At 34.6% G+C, this 24,046-nt stretch overlaps 1 protein-coding gene and 1 long non-coding RNA gene across 2 annotated transcripts; one reads left to right on the forward strand and one right to left on the reverse strand.

Moving 5' to 3' along the window:
* Window positions 1–4,627: 4,627 nt before the first annotated feature.
* Window positions 4,628–8,940, forward strand: LOC145041781 (uncharacterized). The gene is made up of 3 exons (XR_013680427.1): window positions 4,628–5,083; window positions 6,512–6,669; window positions 8,532–8,940. It is a non-coding gene; the product is annotated as an uncharacterized LOC145041781 (long non-coding RNA).
* Window positions 8,941–9,083: 143 nt separating this feature from the next.
* On the reverse strand, window positions 9,084–18,793 carry LOC145041780 (putative F-box/FBD/LRR-repeat protein At4g13965). Its single transcript, XM_078989955.1, has 2 exons — window positions 9,539–18,793; window positions 9,084–9,439 (listed from the first exon to the last, which is right to left on the reverse strand). Exon 1 carries the CDS (start codon window positions 10,687–10,689, stop codon window positions 9,583–9,585), a length of 1,107 nt encoding a protein of 368 aa, XP_078846081.1. The 5' UTR covers window positions 10,690–18,793; the 3' UTR covers window positions 9,084–9,439; window positions 9,539–9,582.
* Window positions 18,794–24,046: the final 5,253 nt, after the last annotated feature.

Genomic DNA, 24,046 nt, shown 5'->3' on the forward strand with positions numbered 1-24,046 from the left:
GGTAGTGGCTGTTCCAGGCACATGATAGGAGGCATCTTTCAACTGTACAACGCTCGGAATTTTGTTTGAGAGTATGTGTCCTTTGCAGGAAGGGAAGAAAGGAAGGGGTCACTCATGGGGGTTGAGCTTAACGACATGAAGAATTTTTGGGTCTGTTCTGAGATTATATGTGTTGTTCTCAGACCTTCTGGATGCAAATTCAATCAGTGAATTACGGTTTTCATTTTCTTCTCTATACTCCTGAGTTTATCTTACTATGATTCGTTTTAAAGATAATTTTTCATTTTCTAAATAGTTTTTCATTAGTAGTTATTATTGGGAAATGATATTAGCAACTGATAATGGGCAATCTAAATCTGCGTAACGTACCTAAATTGAATCATCTATGCTCTGTGCTCGATGCGCTGGTAGGTATGAAAGATATTAAATGGACTTGACTAGGGAGAGTGGAACTTAATGAATTTAAGGACTTGACAAACTTTGACCTAGTTAGATCCGTTTAGCCTGACATCACGATGCTCGAATAGGTTGATCAGGGAGATATACATGGGAATCTACCTGCCACATTAAATAACCCGTATCTAGAACTGTGGATTCACTTTTCCTCGATGTGCAGATTCTGTCCTTAATTCCGATTGGATGGGGTGACTGGGGAATTCCGATAAACTAGGTCTGTAGAATGTTATTTTCTTTTTGTCTGTCTGTTAGTCATATGTTGCCTCCTGTACGTGATCGAGAGATCCGACCTGGATTGTAACATATGCACCTCTATCTCTATGCATCTTCTATCTATGCAATTCTTTTTATCTGTTAGCCATATACTGTCTCCTCTGCGTGACTCAAAATCCGACCTGGTACACAGTATATGCAATGTTCTCTTCTCAATCCCTCTAAAACTTCAGTTAGTCATATGTTTCATCCCTTGCATGATTGGAAGAGATCCGACCTGGATGTACAACATATGCATTCTAAATCTATCTTCTATCTTAATAATTGTCTGCTCACCCGGTGTAAGGAGTATTTTGGAAGTCCTTGATGGCTGGGGCATGTCAAGAAGCGGGAAACACATTCTAGTACAATTAAAAATGAACACATACAGGTTGTCTGTAGATATCGCTGCTCAATTTAGGTGGATAACAATATCCCTGGTTGTAGTCAGTTAAATAGTCCCTAGAAATTCATCTAAGAATATAGGATCAAAATATCTTGTCATTCTTATCTTGTCCAAATTTGTCACAAAATTTTCATGTTTAAGTGGATCACAATACCGACAATCGACCAGATTTACACATGAAGGAAAAGGTACTGATAAACAGATTAAGGTTGTCTAACAACTTTGATCCCAAATATTTTTGTTTTTGTTAAGTTTGTTCATAGTTTTCTTTTATGCACAAATTTAGGGGGATAATTAAAAACTAATTTAAAAAAATCAATCAAAAATTAGAAAAAATTCAAAAATCAAACAAAAATCAGAAAAATTCAAAAACAAAAAATTAGTGTTATTTCTGTTTTATTTCTTGTTCAGAAAAATCAAAAATCCAAAAATATTTTTGTTTTTGTTTTAATTTGTGTGCTAAGTTTTCTTTTAGTTTTGTTTTGTCTTGAAAAGTGAATCCAGATGTAGATGAGACTCATGGAGACTGTATCAAAGATTTCCTGAGCCAAGGCTTCATCCGTGATCATCGAAGAATTCTCATTCGAAGGAGCAAGAAATGAAGACTATTCTTTCGACATTCAATCTTTCAACCCCAAAAGCAAAGTGAAGCAGAAATTGAAGATTATGTGACGGATTGCATTGAAGCCTCCTCAATCAGTCTGCTGCTGTCTTTGTACCTGCTAAAGTCATCCAAAAGATTTATTCTCTCTGAAGATTCTCAAGCTGAAAGCACCAATTTTCAAGATTCTCTACAAGAAGCCTCCTCACCCAATGTGCATTAAATGTCAAATTCTAAATAAATTCCCAACTTCTCAAGATGAAGTCATTTATTGAAGATTCATCAAGTTCATCTTGAAGCTGTGAAGTCATCGAAGATAAACGCTAAAGCCAAATCTCCAACTGAAGATTAACAAGAAAAGCCAACTACTTTTTAGGGGGGGGGGGGGGCTTGTTGGGTCAATTAAGAAAAGAAAGCTATAAACCAAGGGGGAGATTATTGGGTCAAAAATATGGTTTATACTTTGCTTTTCTAGGCAAATGTATTTTTCTATAATGTTTTATGAGTTTACGGTCAGGTTTATGGTCAGGGAGGTGTTTATGGCTGTAAACCCATTTATGGCCATAAACCCATTTATGACCGTAAACATGTTTACGACCGTAAACCCATTTTCGGTCCATGTTTCTCATGGATATATATATATATATATATATATATATATATATATATATATATATATATATATATATAGGGTGAGGAGTGTAAGGGTAATGTTTTTTTAGTGATGAACTGAAGAGAATAGGGAGCTTAAGTGTGTGTAAGTGTGTGTGAATCTTGTATCCGGATCTTCATTCATATCAATACATACAAGATTCATCATTTTCTTCTTCTCCTTCTCTTCTATTTGATCTGACATCATCCGTTTGATTGGGATTCTACACCATCAAACGGATCTGATTGATACACAAGCAAATTAGGGACTTACAAATCTACTCCTCTCTAACTCCTACACATAAAATCTCCTTTAGTTACCCTTTCATACTCATAACCCCTTTAAGGGTCAACTCTGGTCAATGGTCAAAGTCAAAGTCAACATCATGGTTGACTCAACTCGTCAAGTTGGTCCACCAACTTGTCGAGTTCCATGATCCATAAAACCCTGGATATCTCGATCCAACTCGTCGAGTTCCTCCTCATACATAGTCGGGACATTTCGCTTACAACGCGCCAAGTTCCTCCTTGAACTCATCGAGTTCTTTAATCTTCAAATCCCAGAAACTATGTCCAACTCACTGAGTCATCTCCTAGACTCAACGAGTTTCCCCAAAACAAAAAAAAAGGTTGGGGGACCACCACCCAACTCGCCGAGTTGGATTAATAATTCGTCGAGTCCTCCTTGGTCTAAATCCATTCAGTCACTCCAGTCGAGTTCAATACCTCTAAACCATAGATCTGGTCTCATAGGACTAAGTTTCCATGTGAAGTTTCTAACTTTACGTCCATGCATGGTGTCATGAAGCCAGAAACACCAAAACTTAGCTATACAAGAGATTTGGGGCATGCGGAAGGGCCAAGGCTTGATAAAGCTGGCAACTTTAAGCCTTATAATCTCATAGGTGCGTAGATATGAAGTCACTACTTCATGATACACTCAAATCTTGAAAATGACTTCAATATGGCCTAAAAGTAACAAAATACAACCGTAAATGAAGATCTATGCAATAGAAAGCCAAGGTATCAACTTTATACCTCAAATGAGTCAGAAATGCAGCTCAACTTCCGAATTTACTAACTTCCTCTTGAATCCTCAAGCTTCTCCTTCCTTTTTAAGCTTCAAAATCACCAAGAACACACAACAATGGCTCAAAAGCACTCAAAGATGGATTAGGGTTTCGTGGCTAGGGTTTGGGGTGATGGAGACTGCAAATGAGGCCAACCTTTGGAGGTTAAGGTGTTTAAATAGGGTGCAAAGCCCTGAAATTAGGGTTTCATTTGTCGTGTCGAGGATCTCAACTCGTCAAGTAGGATTCAAATCTCACATCCAAATTTTCGTTCCTACTCGACGAGTTTGGGGCCTCCAACTCGCCCACTCCCTTTGCAAAAAAGAGTAGTTCTTATTTAAAATACATATCAGTAACCGAACATTACACCTAGTAATATTTTTGTGCAAGTCCTCACAAGAATTATTAAGCCTTTCCTAAAGAACTTAAGTGACACTTCAAAAGGTTTTCAAGCTCCCATATGCCAAGACAACTCTTGCAAAAAGAAATTCAAGTCTTCAGGTTGTAGAGGTTGTAACACTTAAACCATTAAGACTATAATAAGCCCAAAAACCAAGAGCAGAAGCTCATGGTTGGGATTATGGACTCAATTGGTTAAGTCGTCTTCAAAGTGGTCATTTTTTCATCTTGATACATTTATAAAAAAAGGAAATTATCAGAAGAATCCCAAAATTTTCGGAAAAGTTTCATTTTAGTCCCAAAAAAAAAGTTTTTGAACAGAAAAGTCTCAAGTATTTGATTTTACACGATAATATGTCATTTCTTGTTAAATGAAAAGGATTTTTTTTTTGTTAATTTGAGCAAAAATGAAATAATCAGGATTTTTATGTTAAAAACGATTGGGACTAAAGTGAAACTTTTCTGAAAATATTGAGACTTTTCTGATAAAATCAAAGAAAAGCTTGGAATAAAGATTTCGAATTAAAAGGAAATATGTTTGTTTAATCTAGAATTTTTTAGGGTAAATTTATTATTTTATGCACTATTTATTTTTGACTCTTTCAAAAGGATCATGTAGGCTATATTACCTTTTCGTGTAATCAAGAAGTGAGTTTGTTGCCCCCATATACCTATTCTAATAAACAAATCCTAAACATGCCACATGCTTATCTTCTAAACCTATATTTTACCACGTGTCCACTCATTGTTCTTTCACCTTTTATTTTCCTGCTCAATATTTCTACTAAAAAATTTGTTTCCATTCCTAATTTTTCTCCTCATTCCCTTTTCTTTTCTTTGAATCATAAATTATATTCAATAATTCTTCATCCTGATCTCAAAAAATAAGGAAGGAAATCTCATTTGACTTTCACTCATATATGCCTATAATGTCGTTAAGATTGATAGATCAATTCTTCCTATTAAATTTGATGCATTCTCTTTCCGATGTCGGTACTCATGGAGGAATATTGATAAATTGTTTTCATGTGCTTACATCCACGCCTTTCAATCTATGTTAGTTTCCTTTCTTTGTCTTTCTCTCTAAAAATCGGTCGCAAACAACTGACAGGAAGACAAAACTAAATTGTAAACCCTAAAATTTACGACGGAGATCTTGAAGCCAAATCTATGCTGATTTGAAGCAAATCGTATCTCTTCTTGGTTGATTTCATAACGAGAATAAAGTTGATGTCGATTTTCGAACAGGTTCGATTTTTTCAACTTCAGTTTGGATTTCTGTATGCATTCCTAGAAGATTTTGAAATCTAATATATTTTCAATGAAAACATCTAATTATGGGTTCATTTTATAATTATTTGTGCTTCTTTTGGCATCATAATCATTTGGTTTTGCTGAAATTTGTTATCTAATAGGCAGTTTTCTTATAAATATTATAATCAGACATAAAGCAACATCCTTGCCCACAAGCAACCAATGTTTTAAAAATCGGGTTTTAGTTGAACCGGTATGGTGACCGGTTCCCGGTTTAACCGGTTCGACTGACGGATCTTCCGGTTTCTATATTTTTCATGTTTTTTTTTTCAGTTTTCATACACATACATATATAAATCATGAATTTGATGTTTACATGTTTAAACATTAAAAATACACATAAAAATAAGTTGTAAATGAATCCAAATAGATTAAAATAACACATAACCATAAGTTTTAGTATTTTACATTAATCTATATACGTCAAAAGAAAATAAAGTATAATACCGAAACAAAATATAGTTTTAGATAAATACAAACACATAAAAAAAAACTTTATTATATTTACCATATGTTTTTATTTAAAGAAAACTAAATATATTTGAAAAAAATCACTAAAATGTATTATGTAAATGGTTCTTTTTCATGTGTTTTTCTTCGGTTTAACGGGTACATTTTGACCGGTTCAACCGGGTTTTTCTAAAATCGGCCTGTTCAATCCGGTTCATAAATCTATGCAAAACCGGTAATAGTTAAACCCCTCTCTCCCCCGGTTTCCTATCCAACCGGTTCGACTGGCCGATTCAAACCGGTTTTTAAAACATTGCAAGCAACGTCCTTTCTTTTTAAATGGTGTAGCTAATACTGATTTTGTTCTCTTTTGATATTTTCTGATGGATAGGGTTCTGATATGACATTGTGAATTAAGTTTCGTATTGCTACGATAGACTATTAGTTTTTAAAATCCATATATGACCATGAAGGAATATAGAAATCTCAACTTAAATGGCTAAAAAAATAAAGGTTATCCCTTTTAAGGTGAAAATCTAAACATAAAAGGTTAAATAAATGGTTAAATATGGGAAGTTTGCAGCTTTATTGGTTTATATATTAGAAAGTATAGTATTGTTTTCTTGGCATAGCCAAAAACACCTCAATCAAGATTAGCATTTACTTCTCAACCTATAATCTTTTAATTTTACAAATAACCAACTAAAAAATTGTTACAATATTTTGTTGTTTGTTGAAAAAATGTAGTATTCTTTGACTATTGTGTCAACATACATGTACTATGATAGCAATGTACTTTGGTCGTTTGTATTTTTTACAACATCAAAAAAAACAGTCCAATACCACTTTTATTATTTACAATTAAATCTTAAAATCGTATAAAATATTAACGCTCCTAACGCTTATGAACAGTGGGTTGATTTTCTGCATTCTAAATCAACACTATGACCAAAATACCCTCCACCTACCTTGAATCAAATCTAAGGGGAAGAAGCAACATAAATTTGATGCAAAACAGGAGCAGACCATGACATGTATAAAGAGGCCATAACAAATCCACAATGGTTTTGGTAAGTTGATTTTCTGCATTCAAAAATACCCTATTTTGGGGCTTTTGGCTCACTTCTTGATTAAAAACTCGACAAAAGGTGTAGCTGAAGGACTGATTTTGTAGTTTAGTTAAATTAATAGCTTACTTAATATAGATGCTGATTTTGAAGATTATTTTTTGTTTATAATTGATGTATAATTGTATAAGCCGGTTGGTTGCTATAAACTTTTAAGACTAACATCTAGATTTCATTGTTATAATTAAATGACTGGAGAGAGAGATGCAATAAAAAATGGCTATCTTTGGAAGGATTACTCATCATGGTTTTCGAGTACAAGTTTCTCTTCCCTGTTTACAAAAAGAGGTGCAATTTTGAAGAAGAAACGATTGATTCTATTAATAGGGGAAACCGAGAAAAAATAAGGGCTAAATACAAGAATTACCAATCATCTTTTCATTTTTTTTCTTAGTATTGGAATATACTTTTGTTTATTCTTATTATAGCATTGTATTTTCATTTAAATTATATATATATATATATATATATATATATATATATATATATATATATATATATATATATATATATATAGGATATAGATCCGGTAAGAAATTTTTTTTTGTAGGAAGGTAAGAAGTTTTTTTTCTACATATCTTTTTGACGAACAAAATAAATGAATCACTAGATGATTCACAAGAAAAAATTCCAAAAACAACATTTTTATGATTCATTTTTAAGTGAATTAAGAAAAAATTCATTTTTATGATAATTTTAGTGAATAACAACAAAATCATTGTATAAATGAATTATCGAGATGTTTTTTTGAGAATTTTTTCTTGTGAATCATCTTACAAATGAATTATCTAATGATTCATTTTGTTTGTTCGCGAAAAAAATATGTAGAAAAAAAACTTCTTACATTCCTACCAAAAATTTACTTCTTATTTGATCTTGACTATATATATATATATATATATATATATATATATATATATATATATATATATATATATATATATATATATATATATATATATATATAAAGTCCGTCAATCTTAACCATGATTTTTTTTTGTTTTATTTTAAAACTACTATCATATTTTCTATAGATTGTGATCGAGTAACTCATAAGACTTCCCTAAAATTAAACCAAAAGGGTTAAACAATGTGAAACAAAACAAAAATTTCAAGCTCAATTTCCTATATAAACCACGTCTTATAATAACAAAACAATGAAGCTCTACATTTCTATCAAAATCTTAAAAATTTCCATTTGAAAGAAAAGATTTAGTTCCAAAAGTCACCTTTCAAAAAACAAGAGATGTTTAATTTGAGGTGTTAAGGGGGAGAATCTTAACTCTAGAGGGTCATCAAACATGAAAACATACTAATTTTGTTATCTTAAGTTAGGAACCCGTGTATTTTTGTTATTTTAAGTTATTAACCCATGTATCACGTTGTTAACACATCAAATTTTGTAAATAAATTAATGATTTGCAAATCAATGAATAATGATAATTAGTTTTATAGCCTATATAATATTTTACTTTGTAGTATGTAGTTTCCACGAGTTATAACCTAATTTCTTTTATATAGATGTAGTTATTTTCCCTTTTCATTTCATTTTGAGTGTATGAAATACAAGAAAAAATCTTCCCCAATTTGCTGTCTCTCAATCAATTTAAATCATGTGTGTTTTAATTGCCCTCTTTTGCCTTTCAAAATACACTTACAAATCTGTTCTAGGAAGTTTGTGTATTTATCTTTTCAAGATATTGAAAGTCCCTAGAATATCCCTCGCTTAAGTAGAAAGTATGAGTAATATTTTTTTTTTTTGGAGAGAGATGTGTGATAAAATGTTACATCTTGTATGGTGGAAGGAGGTGATTCCCCCTAAAGAAGTTAGCGGATTGAGGATTTAGTCTTTTTGCTGCAAATAAATCGCTTCTCATCAAGTGGCAATGGATATTTTGTTAATGCAACTGATGATGCTCTTTGAGTTAATTTGATCAGAGCACTTTATGGGGAATCTAGACTTTTCTAAGTGGTGTTGGTTCTAAAAGTGGTTCAAGTCTACGCGTGAGTATTGTAAAGCTACAAACAAGTTGGGTGATCACAACTTCATGATGGAGAATTTTATGATCGCATCAAATGGAATTTTAATTTGGCACGAGAAATGGTTTGTTAAAATTCCTTTTTTCTAGTTGGTTTTTAGGCTGTTTGCTTTGGAAACTCAAAGAGACTGTAAGTTGAGTTGTGTTAGGTTGAGGATGATCTTGAATTTTGGTCTTTGTGGCCTAATTTTATGGGTGACAATCGAATGGATAAATAGGTATGCTCCAATAGAAGTTCATATTCATGATTGACAATCGAATTGGATAAACTTGGGTTAATTTTGCTAGGATGGGTATAAAATTACAGTTATCACTTATCACTGTCATATTTGTAAAGGAATCTATAATTCATCTACCGTGTGCAATTTTCAGAAGTATTCAACACAAAACATACACTTACCAGAGGGAATGACTCCCTATGGTCACTCGTAAGTTCATTGTTTCATCTGAAAAGAAAAGTAGAAATAGAAACTACGGAAATATGCAATCCAGAAGATTTAAATAAACACAAAACATCCATAACATGATTAAAAACGAAAGCACAAAACAGTCTCCTATCAACAACATTTGTAGCCAAAAACCAACAAGCATATATTATAAGTTTAACAACATCCATGATATTCTAAAACAAAGGGTAGCCAGGAGAACTTCTGATATGAAAAGATTAATAGAACCTGAAAAATTAAAATTTATCAGTGTAAGAAGGGGTAAAACGGAGATAAGTAAATATAAAATTTAACAGTGGCTCAAAAAGGAATTTAGATTGATCTTACCTGATATGATAATGACCGACTGTTTCATTGAAGCCCATGTGAAACTATATATATTCAATATAAGCTATGCAGCCTGGAGAACCGCTACGGAAATAACTTATAATATTATCAAACACAACATGATTTCGAAAGATAGAAGAAGGCATTTCATCGAATGTCAAACTTTCTAAAGCCACAAAAGGGCAAGGTCTCCTTTCAAGCAAGCCACAAAACCTTGAAATATAAAACACGGCATCTTTGTCTAAAATAAGGTGCTTTACCTTGTGAAGTTGATGAAAAGTGTTGATCATCGTTTCAACATAATTTGGTAGGTTTTCAGTAGGCCTATCATAAATGGTTCGAAAGCTTACCATTTCTAATGAATCAAGATTGTTGGCTAATAACAAAGACGGAGTCATGTGATCATATATGAAAGATGAAAGATTTGGTGCTGAGATCACAAATTGACAAGAATGCACAAGACAGATTAATGTGAGATTCTCTAATCCACTTGATGTGATATAGAATGTACGAACATTCCATAATCGGCAATCAAGCAACATAAGATATCTCAGATTTGAAAAGGCGGAAAACAATTCCAAGGATCCATCGTCGTTTGGAGGATCCAGTGTAAATGTAACCTTTTGCAGATGTAAAGTAGTCAAAGTAGGCAAATACCATGACAGATTTGGAGATTTAAACAACTGAAAATCGATATCCAAATGAAGATCTTGAAGAAAAGGAGATTTAAGTAAAGACAAATCGAATCCGCCACGTCTTGTTGGTATATCATTCATGTATAGAATGCTGAGCGTTTTAGTCCCGTGTGACATTGAATATGATATGATCTTTTTGAGAAGGCGGATGGGGATCGAGTTTGAACGGAAGTGAATGATTGGAATTTGTGCATCTTTCTTTCGTTTAGATAGAAATTTTTGCGCAAAATTGTCGAATTTGTGACCGGTGGAGAGATCGGTCTCGAATTTGAGACGTGGATGGCATTTCCATGTATTTCTCCACCTACGTGACAAAAGGCTACTTTGAACAGAACTTTTTGAGTCTAAAAATGAGTAAATGTGATCAATCAAATCATCGGGCAAACGGGAAATTCGATCAACTTTGATCCATCTTTTAGCCCTCTTGCTAACCCTCACTGATTTTCTCCGTGCCATTTTTGATATGAGAACTATAGAATTGGGTTTCAATGTTTGATTTTGGGGCTGTGTATAGAGAGATGCTCTTTATTTATTTTTTTGCTTACCATTATATATAGCTATATGACGTGTCAGTGAACTTTGTCAAAAGTTATTACTCACCGCTAAAGCGTGGAATAGATCAGTCAAAACGGATGAGAGTTGTACGAATTAAATTCAATAACAATTTAATATAACTATATGATACTAAAAATCATTGACCAGAGGGCCTTCGGCCTAACGGTAAGGAGTGACTCTTTCAAATAAGAGGTCATGAGTTCAAGTCTCTTAGAAGACATAGGTGGTATTTAGGAGTATGTTAGCTAGTTTGTTGTTTCAAAAAAAATAAATAAAAAGTAGTACTAAAAATCATTGAACCAAAACTAAATAGTACTACAAATCTGCAATTGCACTCAACAAGAATCCAGTGTATCACGGGAAGAGCAAAAACATATTGGGATCAATTATCATTTTATCTATGAATTGGCAAGTCGTGATTATGTACTATGTTAAGAATTAATGAAGATTTGTTTGCTTCTTAGTGAAGATAAGTTTTCGTTGTTCTCGGTATAATCTGTTACACAATCTATAGAAATCAGTGTAATTAACAATCAAAAGGAAACAGATTATGCTACATAAGAATAGCAATGTAATTAACAAATAATAATACTTTTGAATATAAGGAAACTTGTAATCCTTCATGAATGCTGCAATTATGAAAAGATACCTTAAAAACACAACAATCACAAATAACTGCATTGAGGCAACTTGTTGAACAAAAGGCAACTTATTGAACAAAAGGAAAACTGTCACCTGTAGAAAGTATTTACTAAGCATGAAACATAAAAATGCAAAAGACATCTCTATGAATGGAACTTAAAAAACTTGTATAACAGGAATGTATAGTTGGGCAATAAATCTTCCTTTTGACTTGCATAGAATTAACACGGAAACTGCTATTTAAAAGGAACCATGTAAACAGTGCAACACTAAAAAGTTGACACTAAAGCTGAAGAAGGGCTTCACAACAGTGTATGAGGTTCTAGAAGTCTACCTATACCTAAATCACATCCTGAAGCCATGTGCTATTTTGTAGATTAGTACGCTACACTTTTAAATAACAAATCCAAGAATAGCTTCATATAGTCTGGTTAATGGTTATTACTTCCAAGGTGATTGTCTACTCTTCAAAAGGGATTAAATACCTAGTTTAAATATAAAGGTTAAATGTATAATCTACTATTCAGCTGTCGGAAAAAAAAAGGTTTAATCATTAAAGGTTAAATGTAAACAGTGCAACACTAAAAAGTTGAAACTACAGATGAAGAACCCGACTTCAAAACAGTGTATGAGGTTCTAGAAGTCTACTTACAATACAAGTAAAATATAAGAACAATGGAAAAGGCTTGAGAACCAACGATCCTGCTGATACAACAAAGCAATGGGTTAATGGAAAGGTGGGGAGCAGTTAACAAGCTAGTTTCCAGGAGCAGTTGGTTATAACCCAAGTGTTAATTAGCAGGCTACATTTCAATAGCTTTTAGTTTAGTGATTTTATCAATTATCTATTTGTATTGGAGACTTTGCTCCTTTCGAATCGGGCCCTTTGACTTTCATCCAATCATTTGATTGCTGTAATTTCGAGATCCTATCATTGGTTCCATTACCTGGAAATCGAAGTAGCAACAATGATCCTGTCACTACTCAATTAGCGGTGATTGCTGCTAAACTCAAAGCTATGGAGTTCTTAAAGGAGGACATCGCCAATTTGAAGCACCAAGCAGCAGCGAAGGAGAAGTTTGGTGGTGGGAGAAAGAATGATGATGGAGATACAAGCCATTCCGGTTTCAACCGTAGGCCATATCATAAAATTGAATTTCCCATCTTCAGTGGAGGGATCCGAGGGATTGGATATTGAAGGATGAAAAGTATTTCCGATTTTATAACACTCTTGATGAAGAAAAGGTGGATGTTGCAGCTATGCATTTAGAGGGTGATGCCTTAGACCTTCATTCATGGTTGTCGGCGGAACAATAACCAGTTCCTACGAGGAGAAAAGGCTGACGTTCGCATCCTAAACCTCGTACTGTTTACAAAGCTATGAGTCTAGCACTCGAGTTTGAATCCAAAATGAGTCATTCCCATCCAGAAAAGAAAACCCTGGAATTCTCAACTAAAACCCAATTTCAAACCTTTTACCCCTATGCCAAACTCGTCTTCCCTCACAAACCCACAGAAAATCGAACCAAAGTCTAACCCTAGAATCACAGTTGCAAAAAAACAGAACCACAAGGAGAATGTTTCAGATGTGGGAACAAATATGATCCGAGTCATCAATGCAAAGCCGACACCTTCAAAGCATTAGAAGCATAATATAGAATTGATGAACGGCAGGTAAACAGGAGCACAAACATCGATAACGAGCAAGAAGAATCCGCTAAGACCGGCCTACATGCGATCCTCGGGAAACCAAACCCATCTACCATGAAGGTGCATCTTTGTTAACAATGTATCATTTGAAAATGAGTAGTTCAGATAGAATCGAACTTTTAATCAATCCGGGGCACTTGAGGGCCTATGGATGAAAACATGGTCTCTTTGGATCCTATTGAATTTCATTCGGAGGAGCTTAATAAAAATCATATCAATTCTTATCAAAGAAAGACAGGATTAACTGAGGTTGTTAATAGCAGAGGGCAACTAAACGGTATTATAGTGTGTGCTTCCGGAGGGGCTTAATGCAAGAAGGAAGTTTCGGTATACAATATCTTCTCCTTTATATAAAAAGTTATTCTATGTACCAATTCTTACATTACTACTACCGGTGGGGTGACAGTTAGTTTTGGTATGTTGGGGATATCATTATTGCCGAAATTGCATTTATAATAAATAAAAAATAAAAAATAAAAAAAATAAAAAAAAATCAATCAGACTCTACACCGATGGAGCTCCAATGGAATCACCACCATGACGACCATCCTGAAACCTTCTATGTATCATTATTGCCGAATTTGCATTTATAAATAAAAAAAATTAAAAAAAATTAAAAAAAAAAAAAAAAAAAACGATCAGACTCTACAGTGATGGAGCTCCAATGGAATCACGACCAAGATGACCATCCTGAAACCTTCTATGTATCACAGACTCTCAAAGTCAGGAAGACTTGCAATGATCTAACCCAATAATCCAGTCATAGTTTTATTTATAAGTATGCACTAGCCTTGCGAGCTAAAATAACACAGTACGTAGTCAAAAAACCAAAACACGCATCCTTAAGAACCCAACATGTCCAAATCAACTTTTGTCGAAGCAGGAGTAGCCTTTGTTGCGTAGGAGCCTAGCTCTATGCTTTCACTTGGTAGAGAATGAAAAATATCATATCACACAGTTCTTGCGCCAAATTTGTTTTCGTTGTAGCTTTATAGAATGCCCATACTAGGGCAAATTGGAGCACATTGACACATACGACATCTCGGGATGCTTTCTAGGAAGCATCGGAGCTTGATTGGCTATGGAACTAAGGAATGATGCTAAGAAATGATCTGGAATAGTTTGAAAGGTAGAATGGCAACCGAAACGAGGCAGGAATGACGAAATGCGATCATAATTCCTGTTTATGTGATCGCGATCGCAAAAAATGCTTGCATACTTACTTCGAGGTTTCTACATGCCAAAACTCGACCTGAGAAAAAAATACCATTTATGCTATCGCAGATCCATATATGCGATTGCATATTTGCTTTTAAGACATGAAAAGTTCCAAAACGACATCGTATTTCCTTAAGTCACTTCAGAGCACGTTTTCACGATAATTGCAATCGCATTTATCATATATGCGATCACAGAAATCTCTGTTTTTTTACTGGAAGTATAAAAAGGCTTCTAAAAACACCCCAGTGACCCTATTCGAGATTCTAGACGACTGAGTGTCAAACACAGATTTGAAGAACACCATTTGATTTTTGATGTGTTTACAGTTTAGTTTGATCCGTTTCATACTTAATTGAAAGTTTGATTTTGATTCATTCTATTGGCCGGCCACTTTAATTGTTAATGAATCATTCCAGTTATCTAATTTGTTTAGATCCATAATTGTCTTTTTTAATCAGTAAAAGTAACAAATATTAGATTAATTTTGTGTTACGATTAACTCTAATATAAACAGATCAAACAAGTCTTTATGCTTCCGAGCTTGTAAGAAGTATTATTTGACTTCACTGGAAATTAACACTGTGTCTAATGCTACTTTACTAAATTAATTAAGAGTTTATTTGGTTAATTCGGTAAAAAGTAAGGTTTAATTCAAAAAGTTTGTTTTGGTTAAACATTTTAGTATGAGAAAATTGTTAGAGCTTATTAATAATTTTTCGTAGCATTTTAAATGTAACAGCCAAAGTTTGGAAAGTCAAGAAAAGAAAGAAACCCCAATTTTAAGGGGAGACTCGGCGAGTCCAAGAAGGGACTCGGCGAGTCCGAGCGGGATCCGGGTCGAGGTGTAAGCGACCAACTCGGCGAGTCGGCCAAGGTGACTCGGTGAGTCTGGTCTAAGCAAAGAAAACCCTAAATCCCCGAGTTTGCTCACTATTTAAGCAATGATATGTGCCCCAACTTGCCTCCTTCACCCTCAGAGAGCTTGTGAGAAACCCTAAACCATTCCTTGTATGATTAAAGTGTTTTGGTGTGGATTTTTGAAGGATTGAAGAAGAAGAAGAAGAAGAAGAAGAAAGGACCTAAAAGAGGAAGTGTAGAGCAAAGATCCAAGGCCAAAGTCAAGAGTTCATTGAGGTATGTCCCGGAATTATCCTGTTTTGTGCTTAAAACCTCCATTAGAACACCTCTAAGGCTAGTTTAATGTATTTTCCAAGCTTTATAGTTGTATGGATGCCTTATTGGGTCGAGATATCCCTAGATCTGTTCATTTAAGAGTTGTAGAGCCCTGATCTATCTCCTTTTTGAAGTTACCTTGCATGAGAACCTTAGATCTAGCCTTTATTATGTCTTTTGAGCCTTTTAATCTCCATGGATGTGTATGGACACGTAAAGATAGAATCTTTACGTGTTAATCGAGCATAAGAAGCCCAGATCTACAAGTTATATGCACTGGATTCAAGCAGAATCGATTTTTAGTAACTGCATGCATGCGACTCGACGAGTCGTTCTTCGGACTCGGCGAGTCGAGCCACGAGTCCCCGATTTTTCCCCTTTGAGTGATTCTGAGTGGGGACCAGTGAGTAGTAGAATGGACTCAGTGAGCCGGAGGTTAGACTCGGTAATGGAGGGACTCGACGAGTTGTTCATACAACTCGGCGAGTCTAAGGCAATCTTCATAGATTCAAGAGCAACTCGTCGAGTTGTTCATACAACTCGGCGGGTCGGATGCAGATAGCATGAGTTTTAGAATCGAAAGGGAACTCGTCGAGTTGATGCCATACTCGACGAGTAGCAACGAGCAGGGTTGAGAAGTGAGAGTAGGAACTCGGCGAGTTGGCGGCCCAACTCGACAAGTCAGGTCAACTGTAAGTTGACTTTGACCGGGAGAGTTGACTTTAGCCGGGGGTAAAAGAGTCATTTTACCCCAATGCAGTTATTAGTATTTGATTGAGTGTATTTGTAGAATTGTAGCTGGGGAGATACTGGAGCAGCAGCAGATAGCTTCCAGAGCCATACACTCAGCAGCCAGTTCACGATGTGAGTTTCCTTCCAGTAGGAACGGGTCTAAGGCCACAATGCCGGCCCGTTTAGTTAGCAGTAGTTTCCGGGCTTCGGCCCGATGCAGTAGTTAGTATGTTTGATGCCTTCGTGGCTCCGACAGGATTTATGCGCTATGTGTTATGTGGTCCGGGCTACAGCCCGATGCAGTATGCAGTATATGTGTTTATGCTAGTTGATATGTTATGCTATGCTATGTTCAGTCAGTTTCTGGACTTCGGTCCGATGCAGGGGGCAAGGCCCCAGTTAGTCCGGACTTCGTTTCGATGCAGGGGACAAGGTCCCAGTTAGTTTCCGGACTTCGGTCCGACGCAGGGGACAAGGTCCCAGTTAGTTTCCGGACTTCGGTCCGATGCGGGGGGAAGGGCCCCAGTTAGTCCGGACCTCGGTCCGATGTAGTGGGCAAGATCCAGTATGTGCTTTATATGTTATTGTATGGTATGTGGTAGTTTGGGGGAGCTCACTAAGCTTCGTGCTTACAGTTTCAGTTTTTGGTTTCAGGTACTCAGTTTTCAAAGGAGGAGCTCGGGAAGATTGCAGTGCACACACCATAGTCAGCTAGCCTATGATGTTTTACTCTGATAATAAGTTTGTATTTCGAATTAATGCTACGAAATTATGTAATGATTTATGATACGGTTTTTTATGAATATGGTTTTAGTAATGTCTTAAGAGAAAATTTTAGTCGTGATTTTTGGGATGTTACATTAAACAATACACAATTCAATAATCGTGTTGATGGTTATTTGCATGATTAGGAGTCACTGCAAAAGTGAAATTGTTTTTACTTTCCGAATTTTATTCTAATATTTAAATTGCAATTTTCTTTTATAAATTTATTTCCAAGTTAGTTTTAATAGTCAACAAATCCCCCCATTTCAGTTACTATTAATTTAGTGTTTCCTTATGCAAGAGAGGCATAGACCTTATGTCGTGTCCATGTGAAATCAATCCTGGTTTCATGTACTACCCCTAGTGCATTTGAGCATTATTTATATATATATTCTTTATTTGGTAGGCGTTATGACACGTTGTTAACACGACGCGACACACAAGGTGTCACGGCACGACTTACATTGTTTGGCTTAGGCCCTAGGCCTCTGGATTTAGGCCTATTTAAGGGCATTGTTCCTGGGGTTCATCATTTCACAACCTCCACCTCCATAGATTCTCTGTCTCAACCCTAACAACCCTAACACTAGCCTTCGTTGCATGTTTGAGCCTTATCTTCCTTTGGTGTGAAGCTTGAAGGTGGTTAACTTATCCCTTGGTCTTAAAGTGTTATATAAGTTCAGATCTAGCGAAGTTCCTTTACTCTTTTTAATCAACTAGTCCTTGCAAGGTATAAAGTCTCAGCCTTTATGTTCTGACCTCTCTAGATCTAAGTTATGGGTGATTCTAGTGTCATTTTGGTCCCTTTAACTTGATGTCTTCGAAGTTTAAAGAACTTTAGAACTTATTTGTGTTGTTATTAACACAAACAGGGGCGGATCCAAGATACCCCTCAAAAAAAATTCGGTAGTGTAGATTTTTTAGAAAAAAAAATTTGTTTTATGTAGTGTATATATACGCACCCCTTCAGTTATAAGCAAAAACAAATAGCTAGTCTATTGGTTAAGGTGTTGGCTTAATGAAATAAAGTTCTAAGGATCAATTCTTGCTCCTTACAAATCCTTTGTTTACATATCTTTTATTTTTCCAACTATTCTATTCTTTTATTTTCCCAACTATTTTATCCCACATCGCCAAACACATGAAAACTTAGTTATTTTCATCTAGTATATAAGTTTGTTATCCTCATGCTTTATTTGATATCTACTTTAAGTCCACATCGATTGAAGTATCAGAAGATACTTCAACTTCATGTTTATATTAAACACTTGAAGTTAGCTAATGATTCAATTAAAGTTTGGGTTTAAAACCAAAACCAAACCAGGAAACCCAAGTACAAATTGAAAACCGAAAAACCAAACCAATGGTTTTGGGTTTGGTTTGGTTTTAAAATTCTCAAAACTAAGGCTGTGGTTTTGGGGTCGCTTTTGGGTTCGGTTTTAAGAATGTAATATCTTAAGTGGAAAGTTATAAGTACATTATCTTAATGGGTTCAACTTTGAAAGGATAATCCTCTAACTGCGTAGATTTGAAAGTAAAGTGTCTTGATTGAGCATATAAATGTTCATTAATTTAATAGGTGACATTTGAAAGTATAATGCTATAAATCAGAGTATAATGTTACAGATAGTTAGATTTTGCCAATATAATATTTTAAAAGCAAAAAAATAGAAGTACAATGTCTTAATGAGAAATAAAACCAGAAGTAAAGCGCTTCAAATGGTAAACAAAAAAAAAGGTTTTGTTTTTCAGGGTACAATGTCTCCATGAGAATAAATAAGTAAATTGTCCTAATAATTTGAAGGTATAAAGCTATAAGTATAATAACCATGTCTTTATAGGAAAATATAATTCGAAATGTAATTCTTAATCAAAATTAAACAAGTTTAGTCTTAACAGGTTAGATTTTCAAAGTCTAATATCTTAATAAGCTTATATATTGAAAGTTTAATGCTATAACTGAAAGTACAATGGTAAAACTAATTAGATTTTCAAAACACCGAATCTTTATAAGAAAAAAAAGTTGAAATATAATGCTATATACATGGTAACCAAGATAAAAAAATATATATATAACTTTAAAATTTAATGTCCTTATGGTAAAAATATTAGAATACATGTATTCATATGCTTGTTGTTGAAAGTATAATACCCTAATTGGTTAGATTTTCAAAGTAAATTGTCTTGATAGAAAAGAAATAAAAATGCAATGAAGTCATGGGAATATAAAATATAACACTATAAGTTGTAACGAAAAAAAAAACATTTTCAAAGTAAGATCTTTTAAAAGAATTAAGAAGCAAATTAGTGGTATAATGTCTTAATAGCAAAAGGTTAAAAGTACAATGTCTTAATTTGTTAGATTTTTAAAGTAAAATGCTATAACATGTTACAATTTTTTTGGTACAATGTCTTGGTAGTAAAAAAAAAGTATAATTTCTTAATGGGAAATTATGAAAGTATAATGTTATAATTGATAATAAAATCAAACAAATTTATGATTTTTAAAGTATAATTTCTAAATAGGTTAGATTTTTTAAATGCAAAAAAACTGGAAGTACAATTTTAACTTGTTGGGTCTTGAAAGTATAATGTTATTATTTTCAAAGTCAAATGTCTTAACCAAAGTTAAAGATCTTTATAAAAAAAATAAAAAATAAAACTTTAAAAGTAACTTTTTTCAAAGTACAATGTCTTAGCAGGAAAAAAAATTAAAGTACATATTAATATATTAGATTTAAATAAATTATTAAAGTGCAATGTCCAAATATGAAAAAAGTTAAAAGTTCAATGTCTTAATAAAAACAAATTTGAAAGTATAATGTTATATTTTGTAACCAAAATGAAAAAGTTTCAATTTACAAAGTACAAGGTCTTAATAGGAAAATAATGAAAATGTTGCGTCTTAATAGGTTAAATATTGAAAGTATGATACTATAATGGTTAGATCCTCAAAGTACACTCTTATCAGGTGGAAAGTTTAAAATTACCATGTCCTAATAGGAAAAAGATTATAATTACAATTGCCTCAGCTCACAAAGGTATCATATCATTCGAAACCAAGTTCTTCTGTGTTGCTTCGAAAAAACATTCAATTATAACATACCAACTTGTGAGACAATGTGGAAAGGATTTTTCATTTTTACTCTGAGATATTTTGCAAGAATATGAAGTAAAATTTGGTTACATACCTTGACACTATATACATGGTCGTTTGACTCTTTTTTTTAGATTGCTATGAGCTATCAAATGCTCCGGTTATCCTATCAAATAGCCATAAAAAGATGATGCTTTAGACAATAATAATTGATACATGTAATGATGTTGGAATACGTAAATTAACACAGTTATGTTATGTTAACTTTACAATCTTCGGATATCTAAATAACATGCTGCAAAGATTACATTTACTTAATAGAACTACCACAAATATGTTATATTCATGTCAGCTAAAAACCAAACTAATCCATGTGCAAACTGGATATTTCTACTCACAAAACAGATATTAATTTCAACCTTAACACTTTTTAAAATCATGATTTGATCCAAGATTTTGACCAGATTTATTTTAATAGTAAAATGCAAATCAATGGAAGTGAAACAACACTTAAAAAGATTTGACTAAAACTTCGTTATTTTATAAAACTTGTTACAAACGACAGAATCTGAAATACAATAAGAATCCTCAAGCAACCAAGACATTATCAAATGATTAACAAAGCCACAAAAACACATTCTGGAACAACCCAAACAGTCGCCCGCTAACAGATTTTACAGAGGAAAAAAAAAAAAAAAAAAAAAAAAACCTTTCACGAAAAGATGAAGAAGACCCACGAAAAAATAAGCAAAGCCAAAACATCTGGTGTAGTTACTTCGACCGATCAAATTAGAGCTAACAGAAAACCTTGCCAACGAAAAGATGAAGAAAAGACAAGGTAAAATACTAGAAACCCTCGATGAGAAGAAAGAGAACATGAAAAAAAAAAGTAAAAATTAAAAACGACACACCAATTAATCTTTGATTCTTTCTTATTAACCATACAACAACTTTATTTTTACATAAGAAATCATAATATCTCAATTACAGGAAACCCTTTAGAAATAAAGATAAAATAAAGAATACAAGCGACAATAGTTAAAACTTACAACGATCTTGAAAAAGCTTGGATTAGAGACATGGCTGTGAGTCTCTTGGGGGGTCTCCATGGGTGTTTACAGAGATCGCTATGGGTCTCAGGGTGGTTGGGACTGTTGAGAACGGAATGACTGAAAGAACGTATTTATATGAATACGGATCCAACCCTATCAATTTCCAACGATAAATTATATCTCCGGCAAAGGATATGAGTTTGGGGGTCTCCGGAGATCGTTATGGTCTCCGGTGTTGCTTCGGTCTGTTGAGAGCGGAATGATGGCCGAACCCTCTAGACTTCCATGTTCCAACGGTTATTTTTCAAAAGCTTCTAGACTTTCTAAATCCCCTCTTCTAATAAAAAAGTACCTATGTAGGATAGCATTTTATGAGCCCCTCCCCGGTGAATTTTTTCGCTCAAAGTTTCTATGTGAAGTTCCAAAAACACCCTTTCTACCTCTTAATATCCCATCCGCCTTCATTCTCGCTCGCTCTGGCATAGGAATGTCAACGGGGGCAAACGGGACGGGGAGTGCATCCCCGTCCCCGCCCTCGAAATGTTCGGCCTTTCTACCCTCGCCCCCGCCCCCGAGTCCCCTTTATTACCCAATCCCCACCTCTGATTGATTTTGGGTTGCCTTTTTTTTTTTCTAAAAGAAATTGTTATTTAGGCTAAAATAGACTATTTTTTAAGTACAAATAATTATTTATAGCAAAATTTTATATGTTAAAAATAAAAAAAGTTATGACATCTTAAAAACATGTTTTTGATGAATTTTAGAAGCTCGAAATCATGCTATTATTTATTATATTTATATAATTAATATATGTAAATATATGTGTAATTTATTAATGGGGTCCCAATGGGGGTTTTGGGACATGATTGCCTACCCCGCCGTCGCCCCCGAAATTAAAACGAGGGTTAACCTTGCCCCTGCCCCCATCCCCATCCCCGATATTTTTTAAATTTTTTTCCCAAACGGGACGGGGCCCCCAGGGAACGGGGTCCCACGAAACTTTTTGACATCCCTACTTTAGCGTTTGTTGGAAACAATTAAGAGTTTCCAACTTCTATGTAATAAATTAGCCTTCAATTTCCAGAAATCAGGGATGTAATCTCATAAAATTGATTTGGTTTTCAAATTTCAACCCTAAAGGATCGATTCTTCTTCTTCATTGTTAATCTCTCTCTCTCTCTCTCTCTCTCACACACACACACACATACACATTTGACAATTTCTTTTGCTACCAAGTCTCAACCATCTTTGTTGTGTAATTCCACCACCTATGTGCAGAGAGGAAGTTCAAACTGGCAGGATCGATTATGATGGTTTCCCGTCCACCCTTTGTTGATCGTAGTTGTTTTGATATCACGCTATTTGATATGGTTTAGAAATCCATGAAGGTTACATCTAAATCATTTCAATTGTTTTTTTTTTTCAAGTTTTGATTGCAAAATATCTACACATCTGAATCTAGGCCTTAATTCCTCGGAAACAAGGGGAAAACGTTATTTGCTTTGTCCCGTACTCTAATGAGCTACCATGACTCAATCATATGCATTCTCCCAATCTGCCATCATATCTAAATTCTCCTTCTATTATCCCCCACTACTCGCTTATTTCCAGGATGCATTTGAGTACGGATGGAAAAATTAAAGACTTTATTTGGGTCAATCGTACACAAAATTGGACTGTTTATTCGACTGCAAGTAATATTAATGCTTGTGCACATTATGCTATTTGTGTTGCATATGGAAACTACACCATATGGAATCATGTTCTTGAAGCTGATTTACGCACATAAAGTGTTTGGTCAAATGCTCAACAATAAGAGACTAGGTGAAATCAAAGTTGTTGTTATTGCCACTGGTGTGCATACTTTTTCAGAAAAGTTGCACATCTTGTCATCAGTACCAACCAAGGTGGCCATTTCCAAAAAGCCTTTACAACAATCTATGGATAAGAATTTAATCAAGGTGTTTGCCATTGCTAAAGAAACTGGTAGACGCCTTTGAATGAGAACAAACATGTGCTCTTCTTCTTCATAGATTGGTGGCCACAAGGATGCAACCATTTCAGCATTCCCCATTGAAGAGTTGATTGAAAAGACCAATGGATTTGCTGGAGTTTTACTTGATTTGTTTTGTTCTTTTTATTTTGATGGACCAGGAATTCGAGATTCCGATTCCTTTCACAACTTCCATTCCTTTAAAAACATTATATACGAACCAAACAGCCCATAAGATACAGTTTTTATGTTACCGAACATAAGTATGAAATTATGAATAAGTTACAAGAGAGAAAGCATATATGTGGAGTGACCGAAGATCGTGTGAATGATGTCATGGCTTTGAAGAACAATATAACTCAAAATAGGATAAGTACAAGAACACATACCAGCCACGACATCAGGTGCTGCGCAGACCTCCTCCGCTGTCAACTAAAAGGCTCTCCTACGAACCTTTGATACCTCAGCCTTCGTTGGCCGGCTCTCCATAGCTCGTAAAGCAGCAGGGGCAGATCCCTGTGTTGATCCCTGTAGCAGCTATGGGCACGCGGCCTTCCGATGGCCGATCTGGTTGCAGTGAAAACAGACTGCATACCCCTTGGGGAAATCCCTTGCAATATGCCCCTCGTTGCCACACTTGTAGCAAACACCTACTCTACATACTCCCTCATGACTCTTGTCGCACTTCCCACAAGTGCGACCCTTCTGGTCGGTAGACTCCGCCTCCTCCCTAGCCTGAGTCTCCAGCTTAATCTCCTTCTTTCGGGCATTTTCCTGAAACTCAACTAATGATCAATAAGTCTAGTTCGCCACGAACTCTCGAATATCCCTCCTCGAAATGCTCAAATACTTGCTCATATGTGCCTGCTCGGT

This window comes from Lactuca saligna, chromosome 4, assembly GCF_052625555.1.
Source record: "Lactuca saligna cultivar CGN05327 chromosome 4, ASM5262555v1, whole genome shotgun sequence".
Classification (NCBI taxonomy): domain Eukaryota; kingdom Viridiplantae; phylum Streptophyta; class Magnoliopsida; order Asterales; family Asteraceae; genus Lactuca; species Lactuca saligna.